Source organism: Lepidochelys kempii, chromosome 9 (genome assembly GCF_965140265.1).
Source record: "Lepidochelys kempii isolate rLepKem1 chromosome 9, rLepKem1.hap2, whole genome shotgun sequence".
NCBI classification, from domain to species: Eukaryota; Metazoa; Chordata; order Testudines; family Cheloniidae; genus Lepidochelys; species Lepidochelys kempii.
Genome location: NC_133264.1, coordinates 35,005,982 through 35,024,251, shown reverse-complemented (window position 1 = coordinate 35,024,251; position 18,270 = coordinate 35,005,982). Strand labels below are relative to the sequence as shown.

The 18,270-nt window shown below is 42.5% G+C and overlaps 1 protein-coding gene across 6 annotated transcripts in view; it reads left to right on the top strand.

The window, feature by feature from the left end:
• The window catches only part of RHBDD1 (rhomboid domain containing 1), an 88,865-nt gene that overhangs the window by 38,181 nt on the left and 32,414 nt on the right, over positions 1-18,270 (top strand). For 5 of the 6 annotated variants that reach the window (XM_073359894.1, XM_073359896.1, XM_073359893.1 and 2 more), the window contains one exon: positions 5,037-5,156. The exons of the other annotated variant lie outside the window; for it this stretch is intronic. In XM_073359894.1, coding sequence (XP_073215995.1) covers positions 5,037-5,156 — 120 coding nt within the window. The remainder of the gene's footprint in view (positions 1-5,036; positions 5,157-18,270) is intronic. 6 annotated transcript variants of the gene reach the window in all.

Genomic DNA, 18,270 nt, shown 5'->3' with positions numbered 1-18,270 from the left:
TCAATAGTCAGGGTCATGCAGTCGGCTTAATTGGTATGTAAAAATATGGTTTTAAATAGAACCACCATGACAAGCTTTCGCGTTACATGGCTCTTCTTGAGATCTGAGTAGCTCAAAAGCTTGTCTTTCACCAACAGAAGTTGGTCCAATGGAAGCTATTACCTCACCCACCTTGTCTCTTACCTAACATATGTCAAGAAATCCACATGGACCGCAATATGAGGGCTAACTTTTTGCTGATGTTTTAAGTTAATTAATATGACTGTTAGTTGTATTAAGTCCGAAGATAAAGAGAAATGATATGCTCAGCTTGATTCATGCATAAATATTCTAAATCTTATTTTTCAAATTGAGAAGAAATCCAGTTTATTTTTGAATGGATGGGAGGAACTGAGGTGACGGGTTCTCCCCCCCCCCGGGGTTCCGCCTAGAATTGGGGTACCACTGTGCCCGCCTGCCCACCAGCCTGGGCTCCCTTGACACTGTACTGCTGAGGCAAGCCTGCCAAGCACTTTCTCAGGCTTCAGACTGCACTTCACCACCACACTTACAGGTAGGGACACACCCTGCTGAGCTGCACACACAGATTCTGAGATCAGCTTTGCATGGGAAGGCTAAGCTAAGGAACTGCTCGGTTACGCAAGTGCACACCCCCTCTAGAGGGTAAACCCAAAATTATACCGTCTTGTACTGCACAGAGAACTGTACAGTGTAAGCTCATGAAATTTGCCCCCCTCCCTCAATGTAGAGATGAACATACACAGCTTTCTGCTCCAGGTTACGATTTCCACAAGCTGGTTTTGGACAAAACAAAACAAGTTTATTAACTACAAAAGATAGATTTTAAGTGATTATAAAGGATAGCAACGAGATCAAAGCAGATTAATTAGCAAATAAAACAAAACACAGTCTAAGCTTAATATACTAAAGAAATTGGACATAAGTAGCAGATTCTCACTCTAAATGTTGTTTTTAGGCAGTTTGCAGAGATTCTTGAGGTCAAGCTACATTTGCTTGTAGCTTAAAACTCTAGGTATTCCTTTCATAGGCTAAAAAACTCTCTAGCCTGGGTACAGCCCTTCTCCCCCAGTTCAGTCTTTGTTTCTAAGATGTTTACCACAGTCATCTTGGGCAGGGAGAGTAAGTGAAGAAAGAACCACAATAATGTCACTCCCCTGCCTTAAATAGCTTTAGCATAAGGCGGGAACCATTTGTCTCCCAGTTTGATTCCCATGCCCGGTTAGTGGAAAAACACTAGTGTTATGATGGAGTCCATTACCAGGTGACTTGGTCACATGCGTCTGTAGTGCCATAGCAGCCATGAGACAGAGGCTGTTTGTAAGGGCCTCAGGAAAGATTCCCAGGAAGGCTTCCCAGTGGGAGATTATTCAAAGTCCTATTGTTTTCCTTAATGGCCCTTCCCAGCCAGCCATATAGACTGATTGCATTCTGTCTCGTGGGCATTGCCCAGGTGTAAACACATTTGTGATAGAAGCATAGATGATATTCATAACTTGAGATACAAAAATGGCACAGGCATACAAATAGAATAATCATATTTAGTAAATCATAACCTTTTCAGTGATATGTCACATGACCTATCTTGTATCAAATGTATCATAGTTATGCCATAATCATATCATGACAATATCTTTATGAAGAATATGGGAGCATAGTGTCACACTGGATTTTAATGCTTCTGAGCTAACTTGTAGTCTTTGAAATCATATATATGGTAGATTAGAATAGTCCAGAGAATGTCAACCAATACTTGGTATTTTTGAGAGGCAAGGTGGGGAAGATTTTAAGGTGTTTTTTTTCCCCCCCTGACAGTTCACTGCTTCTTCGAGTACTTGCACATGTCCATTCAATCCTAGATGTGTGCGTGCAGGGTAGCTGGAGATTTTTCCCTCAGTGGTATCCATTGGGCCGGGTCTGATGCCTTCTGGAGTCGCAGGCATATGCGCCTGTGTAAGGGGCGCCACTGGCCTTGAACCCTCTCAGTTCCTTCTTACCGCTCGTGATGGTTGCTGGAACAATCCTTGTTGCAGCAAGGCTTCTTTCCCAGTGGTTTGGACTCTTTGTGCATGGTTTGTGTAGTTATTGTAGTTAGTGTAAATACTTCTTAGTGTTAATATGTATAGTAGTGTGAATAGTTGGTCCGCATCATCAAGGGATTCTTTGCCCGAGGGTCTGGGCATGGCCTGGTCCCAGGGCTTCAAGCCATGGGCCTCTTGCAGCAAGCCTATGCTGGTGAGTGACCTGCACTCTAGCTGTTTAAAGTGTCTGGGGGAAACTCATGTAAAATAAGTGCCAGATCGGCAGGGACTTCAGACTTCCTACTAAAAAGGACAGGGACCTTATGCTGAAGGCCATTCTCATGGAGGCTGCCCTCAGAACAGTCTTGGAGCTGAGCCCCTCTGAATCAGCACCAAGCACTTCAACATCCGTGTGGAGCACCCCTCTCGTACCGTTTATCATTTCCGGTGCAGAGGAATAAACGTAAGAAACATAAACGGTGCACCTGGAGATGATGCTCTCTGGTGCAGAACAGAGACAAGTGGGGAGAGCTTAATGTAGTGAGACCCGTGCTGGGCCACTCTTCCTCCCCCGAACCAGCGATAGTACCGTCAACTCCGCCTGTTGTTCTTTGAGACATGTTGCGTATGTCCATTCCATGACCACCCTCCTACCTCTCTGTCAGAGTTACTGGCAAGAGGAAACTGAGAGGGTGCGGGGCCTTTATAATGCACCTTTATACTGGTTTATATGTGTGCCACTCCAGAGGGCACTAGAGTCGGCTCAGCGGATACCACTGAGGGAAAACAGTGCACTCCGTGCGCACACACCAAGCATGGAATGCACGTGAGCAATACATCTTGAAGAAGAACAGTTACAGAAAGTTAAAAGAAAAGGAGGACTTGTGGCACCTTAGAGACTAACAAATTCATTTGAGCATAAGCTTTCGTGAGCTACAGCTCACTTCATCGGATGCATTCAGTGGAAAATACAGTGGGGAGATTTATATACACAGAGAACATGAAACAATGGGTGTTACCGTACACACTGTAAGGAGAGTGATCAGGTAAGGTGAGCTGATGTGAGCAGGAGAGTGGGGCGGGGGACCTTTTGTAGTGATGATCAAGGTGGGCCATTTCCAGCAGTGGACAAGAATGTCTGAGGAACAGCGGGGGGGGAGAAGGGAATAAACATGGGGAAATAGTTTTACTTTGTGTAATGACCCATCCACTCCCAGTCTGTATTCAAGCCTAAGTTAATTGTATCCAGTTTGCAAATTAATTCCAATTCAGCAGTCTCTCGTTGGAGTCTGAAGTTTCTTTTTTTGTTGAATTGTCACTTTTAGGTCTGTAATCGAGTCACTGGGGAGATTGAAGTGTTCTCCGACTGGTTTTTGAATGTTATAATTCTTGACGTCTGATTTGTGTCCATTTATTCTTTTACGTAGAGACTGTCCAGTTTGGCCAATGTACATGGCAGAGGGGCATTGCTAGCACATGATGGCATCTATCACATTAGTAGATGTGCAGGTGAACGAGCCTCTGATAGTGTGGCTGATGTGATTAGGCCCTATGATGGTGTCCCCTGAATAGATATGTGGACAGAGTTGGCAATGGGCTTTGTTGCAAGGATAAGTTCCTGGGTTAGTGTTTTTGTTGTGTGGTGTGTGTGATTGCTGGTGAGTATTTGCTTCAGGTTGGGGGGCTGTCTGTAGGCAAGGACTGGCCTGTCTCCCAAGATGTGTGAGAGTGATGGGTCGTCCTTCAGGATAGGTTGTAGATCCTTGATGATGCGTTGGAGAGCTTTTAGTTGGGGGCTGAAGGTGATGGCTAGTGGCCTTCTTTTATTTTCTTTGTTGGGCCTGTCCTGTAGTAGGTAACTTCTGGGTACTCTTCTGGCTCTGTCAATCTGTTTCTTCACTTCAGCACGTGGGTATTGTAGTTGTAAGAAAAGTTAGTAACCATTTTTGTTTTGCATCTTCATACATTCATTTACTGTAACTCAAACGTTTTTCATATTGGGGAGCGTCAAGGTGAATGGCAGGCTTGTGGACTTCTGGGGTACACCAAAATTATAAATCTGTTTTGGAAGGGAGAAATACTCTCTTGCCTGTCTCCTCACCCTCTAAAATCCTTTCCTCTTTTTCTGCTTCCATACTGTCAGTTGGGCAATGAACTGTGGATCTTTATATCTTGAACTAGGTTCTAAGTACTCAAGTGAGGATTGGTGATTGATGGTAAGAACAGACCACAAGTGGTGGTTGCGATGTTAAAGAAGATCTAACAGTGAGGGGTTTCCTGGATCTGGCAGTGGGTATCGTGCTAATTTTCACTCATACTCTGTAGAAGTAGCACAATGCTATCAGGAGGCTTGTACAGGAGCAGTTAGATATTAAATTCTGGATTGTTGTGCAAATTGTAGGGTTTTCTGGCAGGAGTACCTTGAGCCAGGGATTTTTTAGGTCTCAAAGACAATTCTGAAAAGTGCTGATGGTTGCAGACAAAGTGGGTTGGGGACTGTGGAGAGAAGTGAAATGAAGTACAGGTCAAAAGATGCATGAAAGGTAACTGAAAATTCAGTTTAGTTCTCCTTTTTTAACTCTGTCACATTAATATAGTCTCCAGTTCTTGGCATTTAAATTTTAAAAGGAGCTCATCAAAACTCAGCCTTTTAATTTTAGAGTACAAGTCTTTTATTAAAATGGAGCATTTTATTACACTTATAGACCATGAAATAATTTTTAAAAAATCAAATACATTTTTCTTTAAAATATTATCAGAGGCCTTGGATGCCACTGTAGTCTATCATTTATAACATACAAAACTGGCTAATAGTTTGTTTTACTGCATATATGCTTGTAGCAGATTCTTTATTAATCACGTATTTTTCCCCTAAAACTTTTCTAATTCAAAAGGAAAACCTGCTTGAGACAATGATAGACAGAAAAATCAAATATTTTATGCAATCCAAGCATTTTATTTATTTATTTAGCTTTTTTTTTCTCTCTCATTCTATAGGGTATTCTAGACACCCAAGTTATCCATACAACATACCAGGAAACTATGACATGTACACTGGTGGGCTTACTGAAGAGGAACAGTTTGAAAGGGCATTGAGAAACAGTCTTCATGACAGAGGTAGGAATTTTATAGCTATTGTTTATCTTGACAGCAAGTGAATCATTCAGAGTTCATAATTTTCAAAGTATAGGAAGTAAACAGTCCTTCAAGCAAAACCAAGAAAAGTTGCCTGAATGAATTTTCACAATATGGAGTGTGATGCTGTACTGGATTAAGTTCCCCATTCTGTAAATATGGTTTATATTAATTATTAGTAAAAGCAACAAGGAGTCTTTGTGGCATCTTAGACGAATACATTTATTTGATCATAAGTTTTCATGTGCTATAACCCACTTCATCAGATGCATGGAGTGGAAAATACAGTAGGCAGGTATAAATATATAGCACATGAAAAGGTGGGAGTTGCCTTACCAAGTGGGGGGGTCAGTGCTAATGAGGCCAATTCAGTCATGGTGGATATGGCCCGTTCCCAACAGCTGACAAGAAGGTGTGAGTATCAACAGAGGGAAAATTATTTTTTGTAGTGACCCATCCACTCCCAGTCTTTATTCAGGCCTAATTTGATGGTGGTCAAGTTTGCAAATTAATTTCAGTTCTGCAGTTTCTCGTTAAAGTCTGTTTTTGAAGTTTTTTTGTTGAAGAATCGCCACTTTTAAGTCTGTTATTGAGTGTCCAAGGAGATTAGTGCCAAGGAGTGTCCAAGGAGTGCTCTCCTACTGGTTTTTGAATGTTACAATTCTTGATGTCTGATTTGTGTCCATTTATTCTTTTGCATAGAGACTGTCCAGTTTGGCCAATGTACATGGCAGAGGGGCATTGCTGCCACATGGTGGCATATATCACATTGCTAGATGTGCAAGTGAACAAGCCCCTGATAGTGTGGCTGATGTGGTTAGGTCCTGTGATGGTATATCTTGAATAGATATGCAGACAGAGTTGGCAACGGGGTTTGTTACAGGGATTGGTTCCTGGGTTAGCATTTCTGTTGTGTGGTGTGTAGTTGCTGGTATATATTTGTTTCAGGTTGGGGGGCTCTCTGTAAGCAAGGAGTGGCCTGTCTCCCAAGGTCTGTGAGAGTGAGGGATCATCCTTCAGGGTAGGTTGTAGATCCTTGATGATATGCTGGAGAGGTTTTAGTTGGAAACGGTAGGTGATGGCTAGTGGCATTCCCTTACTTTCTTTGTTGGGCCTGTCCTGTAGTAGGTGACTGCTGGGTACCCTTCTGGCTTTGTCAGTCAGTTTCTTCACTTCCCCAGGTGGGTAGTGTAGTTTTAAGAACTCTTGATAGAGATCTTGTAGGTGTTTGTCTCTGTCTGAGGGATTTGAGCAAATGCGGTCGTATCTTAGGGCTTGGCTATAGACAATGGATCGTGTGATGTGGTCTGGATGAAAGCTGGAGGCATGTAGGTAAGTATAGCGGTCAGTAGGTTTCCAGTATAGAGTGGTGGTGGTGGTTGTGACCATCACTTATTTGCACTGTAGTGTCTAGGAAGTGGATCCCTTTTGTGGACTGGTCCAGGCTGAGGTTGAAGGTGCGGTGGAAATTGTTGAAATCATGGTGGAATTCCTCAAGGGCCGCCTCCATAGGTCCAAATGATGAAGATGTCATCAACGTAGCGCAAGTAGAGTAGGAGCACTAGGGGATGAGAGCTGAGGAAGCGTTCTGAGTCCGCCATAAAAATGTTGGCATACTGTGGGGCCGTGCGGGTACCCATAGCAGTGCCACTGACTTGAAGGTATAAATCGTCCACAAATCTGAAATAGTTGTAGGTGAGGACAAAGTCACAATGCTCAGCCAGCAGGTTTGCCGTGACATTATTGGGGATACTGTTCTTGATGGCTTGTAGTCTATCTTTGTGTGGAATGTTCGTGTAGAGAACTTGTCATAAATATAAAGGGAAGGATAAACCCCTTTAAAATCCCTCCTGGCCAGAGGAAAACTCCTCTCACCTGTAAAGGGTTAAGAAGCTAAAGGTAACCTCGCTGGCACCTGACCAAAATGACCAATGAGGAGATAAGATACTTTCAAAAGCTAGGAGGAGGGAGAGAAACAAAGGGTCTGTGTGTCTGTCTTTATGCTGCCTTTGCCGGGGATAGACCAGGAATGGAGTCTTAGAACTTTTAGTAAGTAATCTAGCTAGGTACGGGTTAGATTATGATTTCTTTAAATGGCTGAGAAAAGAATTGTGCTGAATAGAATAACTATTCCTGTCTGTATCTTTTTTGTAACTTAAGTTTTTGCCTAGAGGGATTCTCTATGTTTTGAATCTAATTACCCTGTAAGGTATCTACTATCCTGATTTTACAGAGGGGATTTCTTTACTTCTATTTACTCCTATTTCTATTAAAAGTCTTCTTGTAAGAAAACTGAATGCTTTTTCATTGTTCTCAGATCCAAGGGTTTGGGTCTGTGGTCACCTATGCAAATTGGTGAGGCTTTTTATCCAACATTTCCCAGGAAAGGGGGGGGGGGTGCAAGTGTTGGGAGGATTGTTCATTGTTCTTAAGATCCAAGGGTCTGGGTCTGTAGTCACCTAGGCAAATTGGTGAGGCTTTTTACCAAACCTTGTCCAGGAAGTGGGGTGCAAGGTTTTGGGAAGTATTTGGGGGGAAAGACGTTTCCAAACAGTTCTTCCCCAGTAACCAGTATTTGTTTGGTGGTGGTAGCAGCCAATCCAAGGACAAAGGGTGGAATATTTTGTACCTTGGGGAACTTTTTGACCTAAGCTGGTAAAGATAAGCTTAGGAGGTTTTCATGCAGGTCCCCACATCTGTACCCTAGCGTTCAGAGTGGGGGAGGAACCTTGACAGAACTTCTGCATCCATAGTGGTTAGGATGGTGTTTTCTAGAAGATGACCAATGGATTGTAGTTTCCTCGAGAAGTCAGTTGTGTCTCGAAGATAGCTGGGAGTTTAGGGCCTAAGGAAAGAGTCCACATAGCCAGACAGTCCTGCTGTCAGGGTGCCAATGCCTGAGATGATGGGGCATCCAGAATTTCCAGGTTTATGGATCTTGGGTAGCAGACAGAATACCCCTCTGGTCGGGACTTTACGGGTGTGTCTGTGTAGATTTGTTCATGTGCTTCTTCAGGGAGTTTCTTGAGCAGATGTTGCAGTTTCTTTTGATACCCCTGAGTGGGATCAGAGGGTAATGGCCTGTAGAATGTGGTGTCACAGAGTTGCCAAGTAGCCTCTCGTTCATACTCCAACCTATTCATTATGACTACAGCACCTCCTTTGTCAGTGTTTTTGATTATAATGTCAGAGTTGTGGCACCTTAGAGACTAACAAATTTATTTGAGCATAAGCTTTCATGGGCTAAAACCCATTTCATCAGATGCATGCAGTGGAAAGTACAGTAGGAAGATATATATATACACAAAGAACATGAAAAAATGGGTGTTGCCATACACACTATAACGAAAGTGATCAATTAAGGTGAGTTATTATCAACAGGAGAAAAAAAACTTTTGTAGTGATAATCAAGGCCATTTCCAACAGTTGACAAGAAGGTGTGAGTAACAGTAGGGGGGGAAATAAGCATGGGGAAATAGTTTACTTTGTGTAATGACACATCCACTCCCAGTCTTTATTCAAGTCTAATTTAATGGTGTCCAGTTTGCAAATTAATTCCAATTCAGCAGTCTCTCGTTGGAGTCTGAAGTTTCTTTTTTTGTTGAATTGTCACTTTTAGGTCTCTAATTGAGTGATCAGGGAGATTGAAGTGTTCTCCGACTGGTTTTTGAATGTTATGATTCTTGACATCTGATTTGTGTCCATTTATTCTTTTACGGAGAGACTGTCCAGTTTGACCAATGTACATGGCAGAGGGGCATTGCTGGCACATGATGGCATATGTCACATTGGTAGATGTGCAGGTGAACGAGCCTCTGATAGTGTGGCTGATGTGATTAGGTCCTGTGATGGTGTCCCCTGAATAGATATGTGGACAGAGTTGGCAATGGGCTTTGTTGCAAGGATAGGTTCCTGGGTTAGTGTGTGTGTTGTGTGGTGTGTGGTTTCTGGTGAGTATTTGCTTAAGGTTGGGGGGCAGTCTGTAAGTAAGGACTGGCTGCTGCTGGAGTGGCTCATGATCTGTCCATGACTTTTATTAAAAATACCCATGATTAAATCGTAGCCTTATTCATTGTTCATAGATGTATAACCTTATACTTGGCCTATTAACAAATATGATTGGCTCATTCCCAGTTTACCATGTGATTCAGATCACTCTGAATCAGTGACGTGTCCTCTTTGGTTTACTACTCCCCCAATTTTTGTGTCACCTACAAATTTTTGTCAGTTTTCAGAGCGGTAGCCATGTTAGTCTGTATCAGGAAAAACAACGAGGAGTCCTTCTGGCACCTCAGAGACTAACAAATTTATTTGGGCATAAGTTTTTGTGGGCTAAAACCCACTTCATCAGATGCATGGAGTGGAAAATATAGTAGAGAGGTATAACTATGCAGCATATGAAAAGATGGGAGTTGCCTTACCAAGTGGGGGACAGTGCTAATGAGCCAATTCAATTAAGTTGGAAGTGGGCTATTCTCATCAGTTGACAAGAAGGGGTGGAAATCACTTTTGTAGCGCTAATGAGGCCAGTGTAATCAAGTTTCAGAGGGTAGCTGTGTTAGTCTGTATCCACAAAAACAGCAAGGAGTCCGGTGGCACCTTAAAGGCTAACAGATTTATTTGGGCATAAACTTTTGTGGGTAAAAAATCCACAATGGTTTTTTTACCCACGAAAGTTTATGCCTCAAAAAATCTGTTAGTCTTTAAGGTGCCACCGGACTCAATGTAATCGTGATGCCCATTTCAAACAGGTAACAAGAAGGTGTGAGTATCAGCAGGGGGGAATTAGTTTTTGTAGTGACCCATCCACTCCCAGTCTTTATTTAGGCCTAATTTGATGGTGTCCAGTTTGCAAATTAATTCCAGTTCTGCAGTTTCTCATTGGAGTCTGTTTTTGCAGTTTTTTTGCTGAAGAATTGTCACTTTTAAGTCTGTTATTGAGTGTCCAGGGAGATTGAAGTATTCTCCCACTTGTTTTTGAATGTTATAATTCTTGATGTCAGATTTGTGTCCTTTTATTGTTTTGCGTAGAGACTGTCCAGTTTGGCCAATATACATTGCAAAGGGGCATTGCTGGCACATGATGACATATATCACTTTTGTCAGTGGTGATTTTGTTTTCTCCTGGGTCATGGATAAAAATATTAGAAACCATAGGGCTGAGATCTGATCCTTGCAGGACCTCACAAGAAACACAGCCACTTGATGATTCCCCATTAAAATTACATTTTGAAACCTATCAGTTAGCCAACCTTTAATCTATTTTAGCATGTGCCATGCTGATTTTATATTGTTCTGGTATCTTAATCAAAATGCCATGCAGTATCAACTTGAATGCCTGACAGAAATCTAAATATCAACAGTATTACCTTTATCAACTCTATTCGTAATCTTACCCCAAAAAGATATAAGATCAGTTTGACAAGATGTGTTTTTCATAAACCTATGCTGACTGGAATTAATAATATTATCCTCCTTTAATTCTTTATCAGTCAAGTCTCAGATCAGCCATTCCATTGTTTTCCTCAGAGTTCATGTCAGGCTGATAGGACCTATAATTAGCTCTGTTGTCCTTTTTACCCCTTTAAATATAGGCAGAGCACTAGCTTTCTTCCAGGCTCTGGAACTTTCCCAGTGTTCCAACACTTATTGAAAAGTTCCACAGTCTGACCTTTTTTTCTCATTTGTGGAATTATGGCATTTTGGGCATCTAGTAAAATATTTTAAAATGGTTTCCTGTTAGCATTCACTTTTTTCTGTTTTAATTCTTCTCCCAATAATTGTTTTCAGTTTTATGAAATTGGCCCTTTTAGAGCAGCTAGTGTAGTTTCCAGAGCCAGACTATTATTATAAGCACTGTATTTGAGGCAGTCTGGGAAAAATGTTTATAATCAGAACAGTTCTAGTCCAAGCAGTTTTTACATGCAGAAGATATTGAGGGCTACAAATTGTAGGTATTCTGAATGCACTTCTATGAATTTATTCTCTCTTGTCAGCAGCTTTGGGTTTGTATGCATATGCTACACAGGCCTTGAGGGAACTGAACCCAAGTGAAAGACTCGAGAAACAAAGGATTGGATAAATGTCATATCCATCTTTGAATGAATGGAGGATGCCACTTGATGATGATAGGTCAGCACCTTCCTTCTGCCTCCTAACGAATAATTAATCTTTTTGTGTTCTGGCACAATCTACAGCTAGCGTATTCATGATATTTTGCCCTTCTTATCTTTATGCCTGCAAGTTTATATTTTTACTCATGCCAGAAACATTTGACATGTGTAGCAACTTGTGATTGTGGTTTGCTTCACCTAGTATGATAGCTGAATAGTGTCGCATTTAGATTTTGTGTGACTCTTCAGTCAACTTGGTCTTTTTACAGACACCTACCTACACAACTGCTTATTTTTTTTTATGATTTTGGTGGAAATTATCAGACGGATCGATTTGTGTGGAAAAAACAACCACATCATTTGATAACTGTTTTCATTCCGTTCCACATGTGAAGACATGAACAGTTCATCTTCCAGAAACAGAATTAGAGAACCATTGTAATCTGATATCTAATTTTGGCATTCTTGATTAGCTACAGATAAAAGTAGTTACTTAATGTATGTTAGAGGACAAATATTACTTTTCCCGTAAGCAATATTCCTGGGGGAATTCTGTGCCAAAAAATTAAAAATTCTGCAGAATTCATATGTCAAAATAACACAATATAATCTCACCAGTTTCAATTATTTTGGTAATTTCTTTCAAATACCTATCAACAAGTATGTCTGTAACAATACAGACATCAAAAAAGGTTCAGAAAATGTTTTTTGACAGATTCCTTACTAGGCATATTAATACAGAACTTTGAGTAATAATTCATTTAAACTACAATGTGGAAACATATTTCCTGGACCCCTCAGAAGCAATGCAAAGGCTTCGGGAATCAGAGATAATGGAGGAGCTGAGGGAGAGGGAAGTAATTGCTGGGAAGGCGCCTGGGAGTGCACGTGGAGGGTTGTTGGGTGTAGGTGGGAGAAATATGGAACAGGTGTTTTTTTGGGTTGGGGGGAAGGAACCTCCCCCATGCAGACCCTGGCTGACCCCTAGCCTCTTCCTATCAGTCAGGCACATCTGCCCCGTCCCAGTATGTCCCTGCACTCCTTCTCCCCTGTTCCCATGTGTCCCTGCACCCCCACTCAGCTACCCCTCCTCTCCCTTCCCCATGTGGTCCTGAACCCCCTCCCCCTGTCCCCATGTATCTCTGCACCTCCCTCCCACATAAAGGACCAGAGTCTGATATCCTTATATTCAGTAACATCTTACTCTTCAAGTAGTTCTGTTAAAATCAGAGGTTATTCTCAAAGTAAGGTATTATTTAATTTGAGTAAATGTGGCAGTATCTGATCATAAATCTTTAATTTAAAAAAGAGGGTCTATATGTAGGTTTGGTAGAATTTGATTTTTTTTTGCAATTTCAACAACACTGATTTTTTTAAAATAATTGATTGTAACTATTGTTACAGCAGGGGAAATTAAGCGGGGATAGGGTAAATGTTAGGATTAGGGCACAGCTGACACTTGGGGTGCAGGGAGCTCCCTGTGCGGCCAAGGGGCTCAAGACACCCATGCATAAAGCATTGGGAAAGCTATGGTCTTGGTCACGCACCATAGAAACCCCTGGCCAGGATTCTATGGAGGATGAGCCCCTGGCTGCATGGGAGGCCACTCCTCTGCCTGAGGATGGCCCCTGCACTCCTGGCTGGTGAGCGAGGGAGCAAGGCTGTGACAAAGGGCTCCCTGCAGGTGTGCGGGACTGGTGACATTGGATCAGTGCAGGTGCAAGGTGTGAGGAAGGCTGCGGTCCTGGCAGGGCAAAGCAGAGGAGGCCCACCCCACTGCTGAATGGCTTCTGCCCAGGATGGAGCTGTTCAGCAGTGGGGTGACCTCTTCCCCCATCCAGGGGCTTGTTGTCATCCTCCTTGCAGTCCTGGCCAGGGGTCTCTCCTCTGCTCATGAAGACAACTGTCTTCTCCACATCTTGTGCCTGCAGCGATCGATTGTCTCAGCAGTGCAGGGAGCCTTCTGCAACCCTGCTTGGACAGCCCTGCTCCCTCACCCCCATGGCAGCAGGGCTACGGAGGGCTCCTTGTGCTTCCTCAGGGCAGGGCACAACCGATCCATGTAGGGCAGGGGTTCTCAAACTGGGGGTCGGGATCCCTCAGAGGGTCACGAGGTTATTACATGGGGGGTCACAAGCTGTCAACCTCCACCCCAAACCCTGCTTTGCCTCCAGCATTTATAATGGTATTACATATATTAAAAAGTGTTTTTAATTTGTAAGGGGGGTTGCACTCAGAGACTTGCTATGTGAAAGGGGTCACCAGTAAAAAAGAAAGTTTGAGAGGCACTGATGTGGGTGGAAGGTGTGGAGGGAGGCTACACATGCTGACTGTTACCGATGGCTATTTTTTTTATCAGTTTCAGTGAGTCAGTTAAAAAAAAAGGAGTACTCCTGTTGACCAATATCTATAAGATTAAATGGAATCCTGCCAAGTGTGTGTGTATATATATATTGTTGTTATAGCCATGTTGGTCCCAAGATATTAAAGAGATGAGTTGGATGAGGTAATATCTTGTATTGGCTTGGTCAGGACCGAAGGAAGAACTCTGTGGCTTGGTCAGGACCTAAGGAAGAACTCTGTCTAAGCTTGAAAGCTTGTGTCTCATCCACAGAAGTTGATCCAATACAACAACTCTTAAGCCTTTATATATTGTTGTAGTTTGTTTTTGCTTTGATATTTTATTACAGCACCGATATTCAACTAATCACTATAATGTTCTAATTACCAGAAAATCACAAAAGCAGCTACTGCATTCTTCTTTCTGGAGTTAAAAACAAACTAAAGAAAGCAAATACACAGCACTATATTGTAGCATTAAACATTATATGGATATTTTGGGGTTGACAAAAGCTTTAGTAATGGGTATTTCATTGTAAACATTTTCTTCATTTTTATTATTTAATAATATTATTTATTATTTAATCTACCATTAAATTTGAAGAATTAAAGCTGTTTAAAGATCAAAACTTACAGTATTTAAAAAAGAAGTTTTCTTAAAATGTAAACATTCCTGTTACCTGCCTATGTAAGCGGAGTGATTTCCGTTCCAAAATCAGTAATATGCAGCTGCATGCTCTGTAAGTCTCCTTAGACCCTGACACAAGACACTGAGTACATTTAAAGTGATAATGAGCAATTAAGATATTTTTCTCTGTCAATTAACTTGAAGAATAATGAGCCTGAATGAGCACTGCCCTTTCAAAGGATGTACATTTCCTAAAAGCATGTAATTCTCTGCTGTTTACAATTACATGGATGGTGAAACAGCCACTTATACGAGTAAAAATTAAATCATATAATTGGAAACAGATGGATAGATATATGTAAAGACAGGTACCACTTAATCTAAATTTAGAGCTACCTTAATTTCTATATCTTTATTTTTCTCTCTCCTGCTGCAGTTGCGACACCTCAGCTTCTGCTGCTGTTATAATTGCTCTGCAGTTTGGCTGAAAGGTGGTGCTGCAGTTAATGTCCTATTAGTTGGAGAAATAAGTCTATCAGGATTTTAGGTCCAGGAATACTGAGTAAAGATCTAGAATTTTGGTCCCTTTGTATAGGCTCTGTGTTGGTATCCCACCACCCTATACATAGTATTTTCTAGGACTACAGTATTAGAAATTTCTAGAACAAAAACAAAGCATGTTTATTGCTACAAAATGAATGCTAGGTTTATTTATCTGAGATTTTAAAAGGGTATTCTATTTTTGTATATATCTGTTTTAATCTGCATTATCAAACTGACATGCAATGCTTAGGCGTATTCCGTAATAGAAACCACGGTGTAGATTGTTCATGTTACTAATTTTAGAATGGCTATAGTCTCAATAACTTAAAATGATATCCGTTGTATATTGTCCTAAAGATTGTCAGAGATTACTTTTTATGTTGTTTTTAGGTGCTTGATTCTTGCATTTTATTTCCATTTATTATCATTATTGTAACTTTATACAGTAAGTCCTCACTTAACGTTGTAGTTATGTACCTGAAAAATGTGACTTTAAGTGAAACGATGTTAAGCAAATCCAATTTTCCCATAAGAATGAATGTAAATAGTGGGGGTTAGGTACCAGGGAAATTTTTATTGCCGTACAGTACAGTACTATAGTTGGGAGGTGCTCCCGCCTTACCCCACACAGGCACAGCCCACTGGCACTGGAGACAATGAGGCAGGAAAGGAGGCTGAAGGTGCTGTAGGCTAGGAGAAGCACACTGAGCAGCAGCAGCAGCTTCCCCTATTCTGTAAGCACCAGGGGCGGGGGGCTCAACCCTCGGCCCGCCCACTACACTCTTTCCCCCAAACCCCTACCCTTAACCCACCTCTTCTTCCTCCCCCTCTTCCCCCTTTACTCCGCGTGCCGCGTCCTCGCTCCTCTCCCCTGCCTCCTGCCAGCGGCAATCAGCTGGCTTGCAGCGTTCAGGAGGCAGGAGGGAGATGGGAGGAGTGAGGACACTGAGTGCAGGTTCCCCCTCCCTCCCCTGCCCCCTGAACACTGTAAGCCAGCTGATTGCCGCGGGCAGGAGGCAGGGGAGGGATGGGGAAGGCGCACCACATCCTTGTTCCTCCGCCCTCCCTCCTGCCCATGGCAATCAGCTGGCTTGCGGCATTCAGGGGGCAGGAAGGAGGGGAGAGGGAGGAGCAAGGACTCACTGCACTACCTCCCCCCTCCCTCCCGCCCACGGCAGTCAGTTGGTTTGCGGCATTCGGGAGGCAGGGGAGGGAGAGGGAGCCTGCATGCCGAGTCCTTGCTCCTCCCCCTCCCTCCTGCCCACAGCAATCAGCTGGCTTGCAGCATTTAGGAGAGAATGGGGAGGAGCAAGGACTCGGTGCACGGTCTCCCACCTCCCTCCCACCCACAGCAGTCAGTTGGTTTGCGGCGTTCAGGAAGGAGGGGGAGCCTGCATGCCGAGTCCTCACTCCTCCCCCACTCCCTCCTGAATGCCGCAAGCCAGCTGATTGCCGCAGGCAGGAGGTGGGGGGAGAAGGGGGAAGGTGCTGATCCGCGGGATCTGCCGGCGGGCGGGCGGCTCTGGGGGCGGGAGGATGTAGGGGAGCTGATGCAGGGCTGCCTGCTGTGGACAAAGCAGGCAGCCAAATGACGTTATAGTGAAGCATTGCACAACTTTAAATGGAGCATGTTCTGTAATTGAGCAGGGACGTAAGATCGAAACAATGTTAAGCGAGAGGACGTTAAGTGGGGAGTTACTGTATTGGTCATAAACCTAAATCATAGATTTCTTCAAATACAGCATAGAAAAGGATTGGTATGTAATAAGTCCTCATAAATAGAAATCTGACTCTTATGTGACATTTTAAAATAACAATTTGTGATGACAGTAACATCCTCTATCTTTAAGTTTTATACTGTGAAAATAAAACATTCTGGCTTTTTGTTTCTGTTTTGTGCTGATTTTGTGGCCACCTCACTGTATAATTTTTCTGCAGCCACATCTCTGCAGAGCGTGTATTTGACCTGAACATCTCCATTTCTAATTTTCACAATGTTTCACTAAAAAGAAAAATTCCTTGCTTTTTCAGATGTTCAAACTCCTTTATACAGCACAAATGACTGTTACTCCAGTGGTTTTCAACCTGTGGTCTGCGGACCCTGCGGTCCACAGACTACAGTAAAATCTGAGTTATGAACACCTCGGGAATGGACGTTGTAACTCTGAAATGTTTGTATCTCTGAACAAAACATTATGGTTCTTCTTTCAAAAGTTTACAACTGAACCTTGACTTAATACAGCTTTGAAACTTTAATATGCAGAAGAAAAATGCTGCTTTCCCTTTATTTTTTTAGTCATTTATGTTTAACACAGTAGTGAACTCCTGTTTGCACTTTTTTTGCCTCAGCTTGTGCCTGATTCTGTACTTCCAGTTCCAAATGAGGTGTGTAGTGGACTGGTCAGTTCATAACTCTGGTGTTCGTAACTCTGAGGTTTTACTGTATGTCTAAGATTTCCAAAAGGGCCACACTTCCATTTGAAATTTTTTAGGGCTCCACAAATGAAAAAAGTATGAAAACCACTGTCTTACACTGACCTTGCTGTTTTTCTGACTAACAGAAGCTAGGCTTTTTAATACCTTGGTCTTCTAGTTTGGTGAATAAATATCAACCTGTTTTAATTTGTGTACAGGCATTCAGTTTCTAGTACAAGTGATTTGCGCATGCCCATTCCACTTCAGATGTGTGTTGCCCAGAGTTGGAGATTTTCCCCTTAATGCAGTACCTGTTGGGGCAATTTATACATTCTCCACTGCCTCATGTTGCTGCGTGATGGTATGATGGGTGCAGCTGCCCCAGATCTCCCTCCATTTGTTCTGACGGCCTGTGATCAGTAGTCAGAGCAAATTAATTTGCTTCTGCAAGTTTCTCCCTTCACAGGCAATTTATCTTCTGTTTCTGTAAATAGTTAATTAGTAGTATTTGTTACTGTTAGATTAATATAGGATCTTTTTGTTGTATTGTGTGGGACCCTCTTATTTATGGGGTATCAACATCTGGTACCAGGGTATGAGTTGGTCTCTGAATTTTAAGCTGTGTGCTGGCTGCAAGAAATCTGTGCTGGAGCATGACCCTGCCTAAAATGCCTCACTGAGGGTGACATGCGAGACTACTGCCAGATTTGCAGGGACTTCAAACACTGGACAAAGAAGGACAGGGATACGAGACTGCACCACAGTCCCATAAAGGCTGTCCTGCATCTGCCTTCTGAACCTTCCTGCTTGGGTTGGGCACCAGGTACTTCGGCATCAGTGAGGATAGTGCTTTGGATAGTGCTTCTGAACATTGGTACCAATTCTCTTCTCTGGTGCTGAGAAAGAAGCACAAAAGATAGGAGCTTTCATTGAAGGAGCTGAGACGTGGCTCTGCTAGAGAAGACAAAGGCAAAAGAAAGTATCAGATCCATCCTGGGCTAGTGAAATTTGAACAATTATATAAAGAAAATAAGGTTTCACATGTTCACTTGCGCAT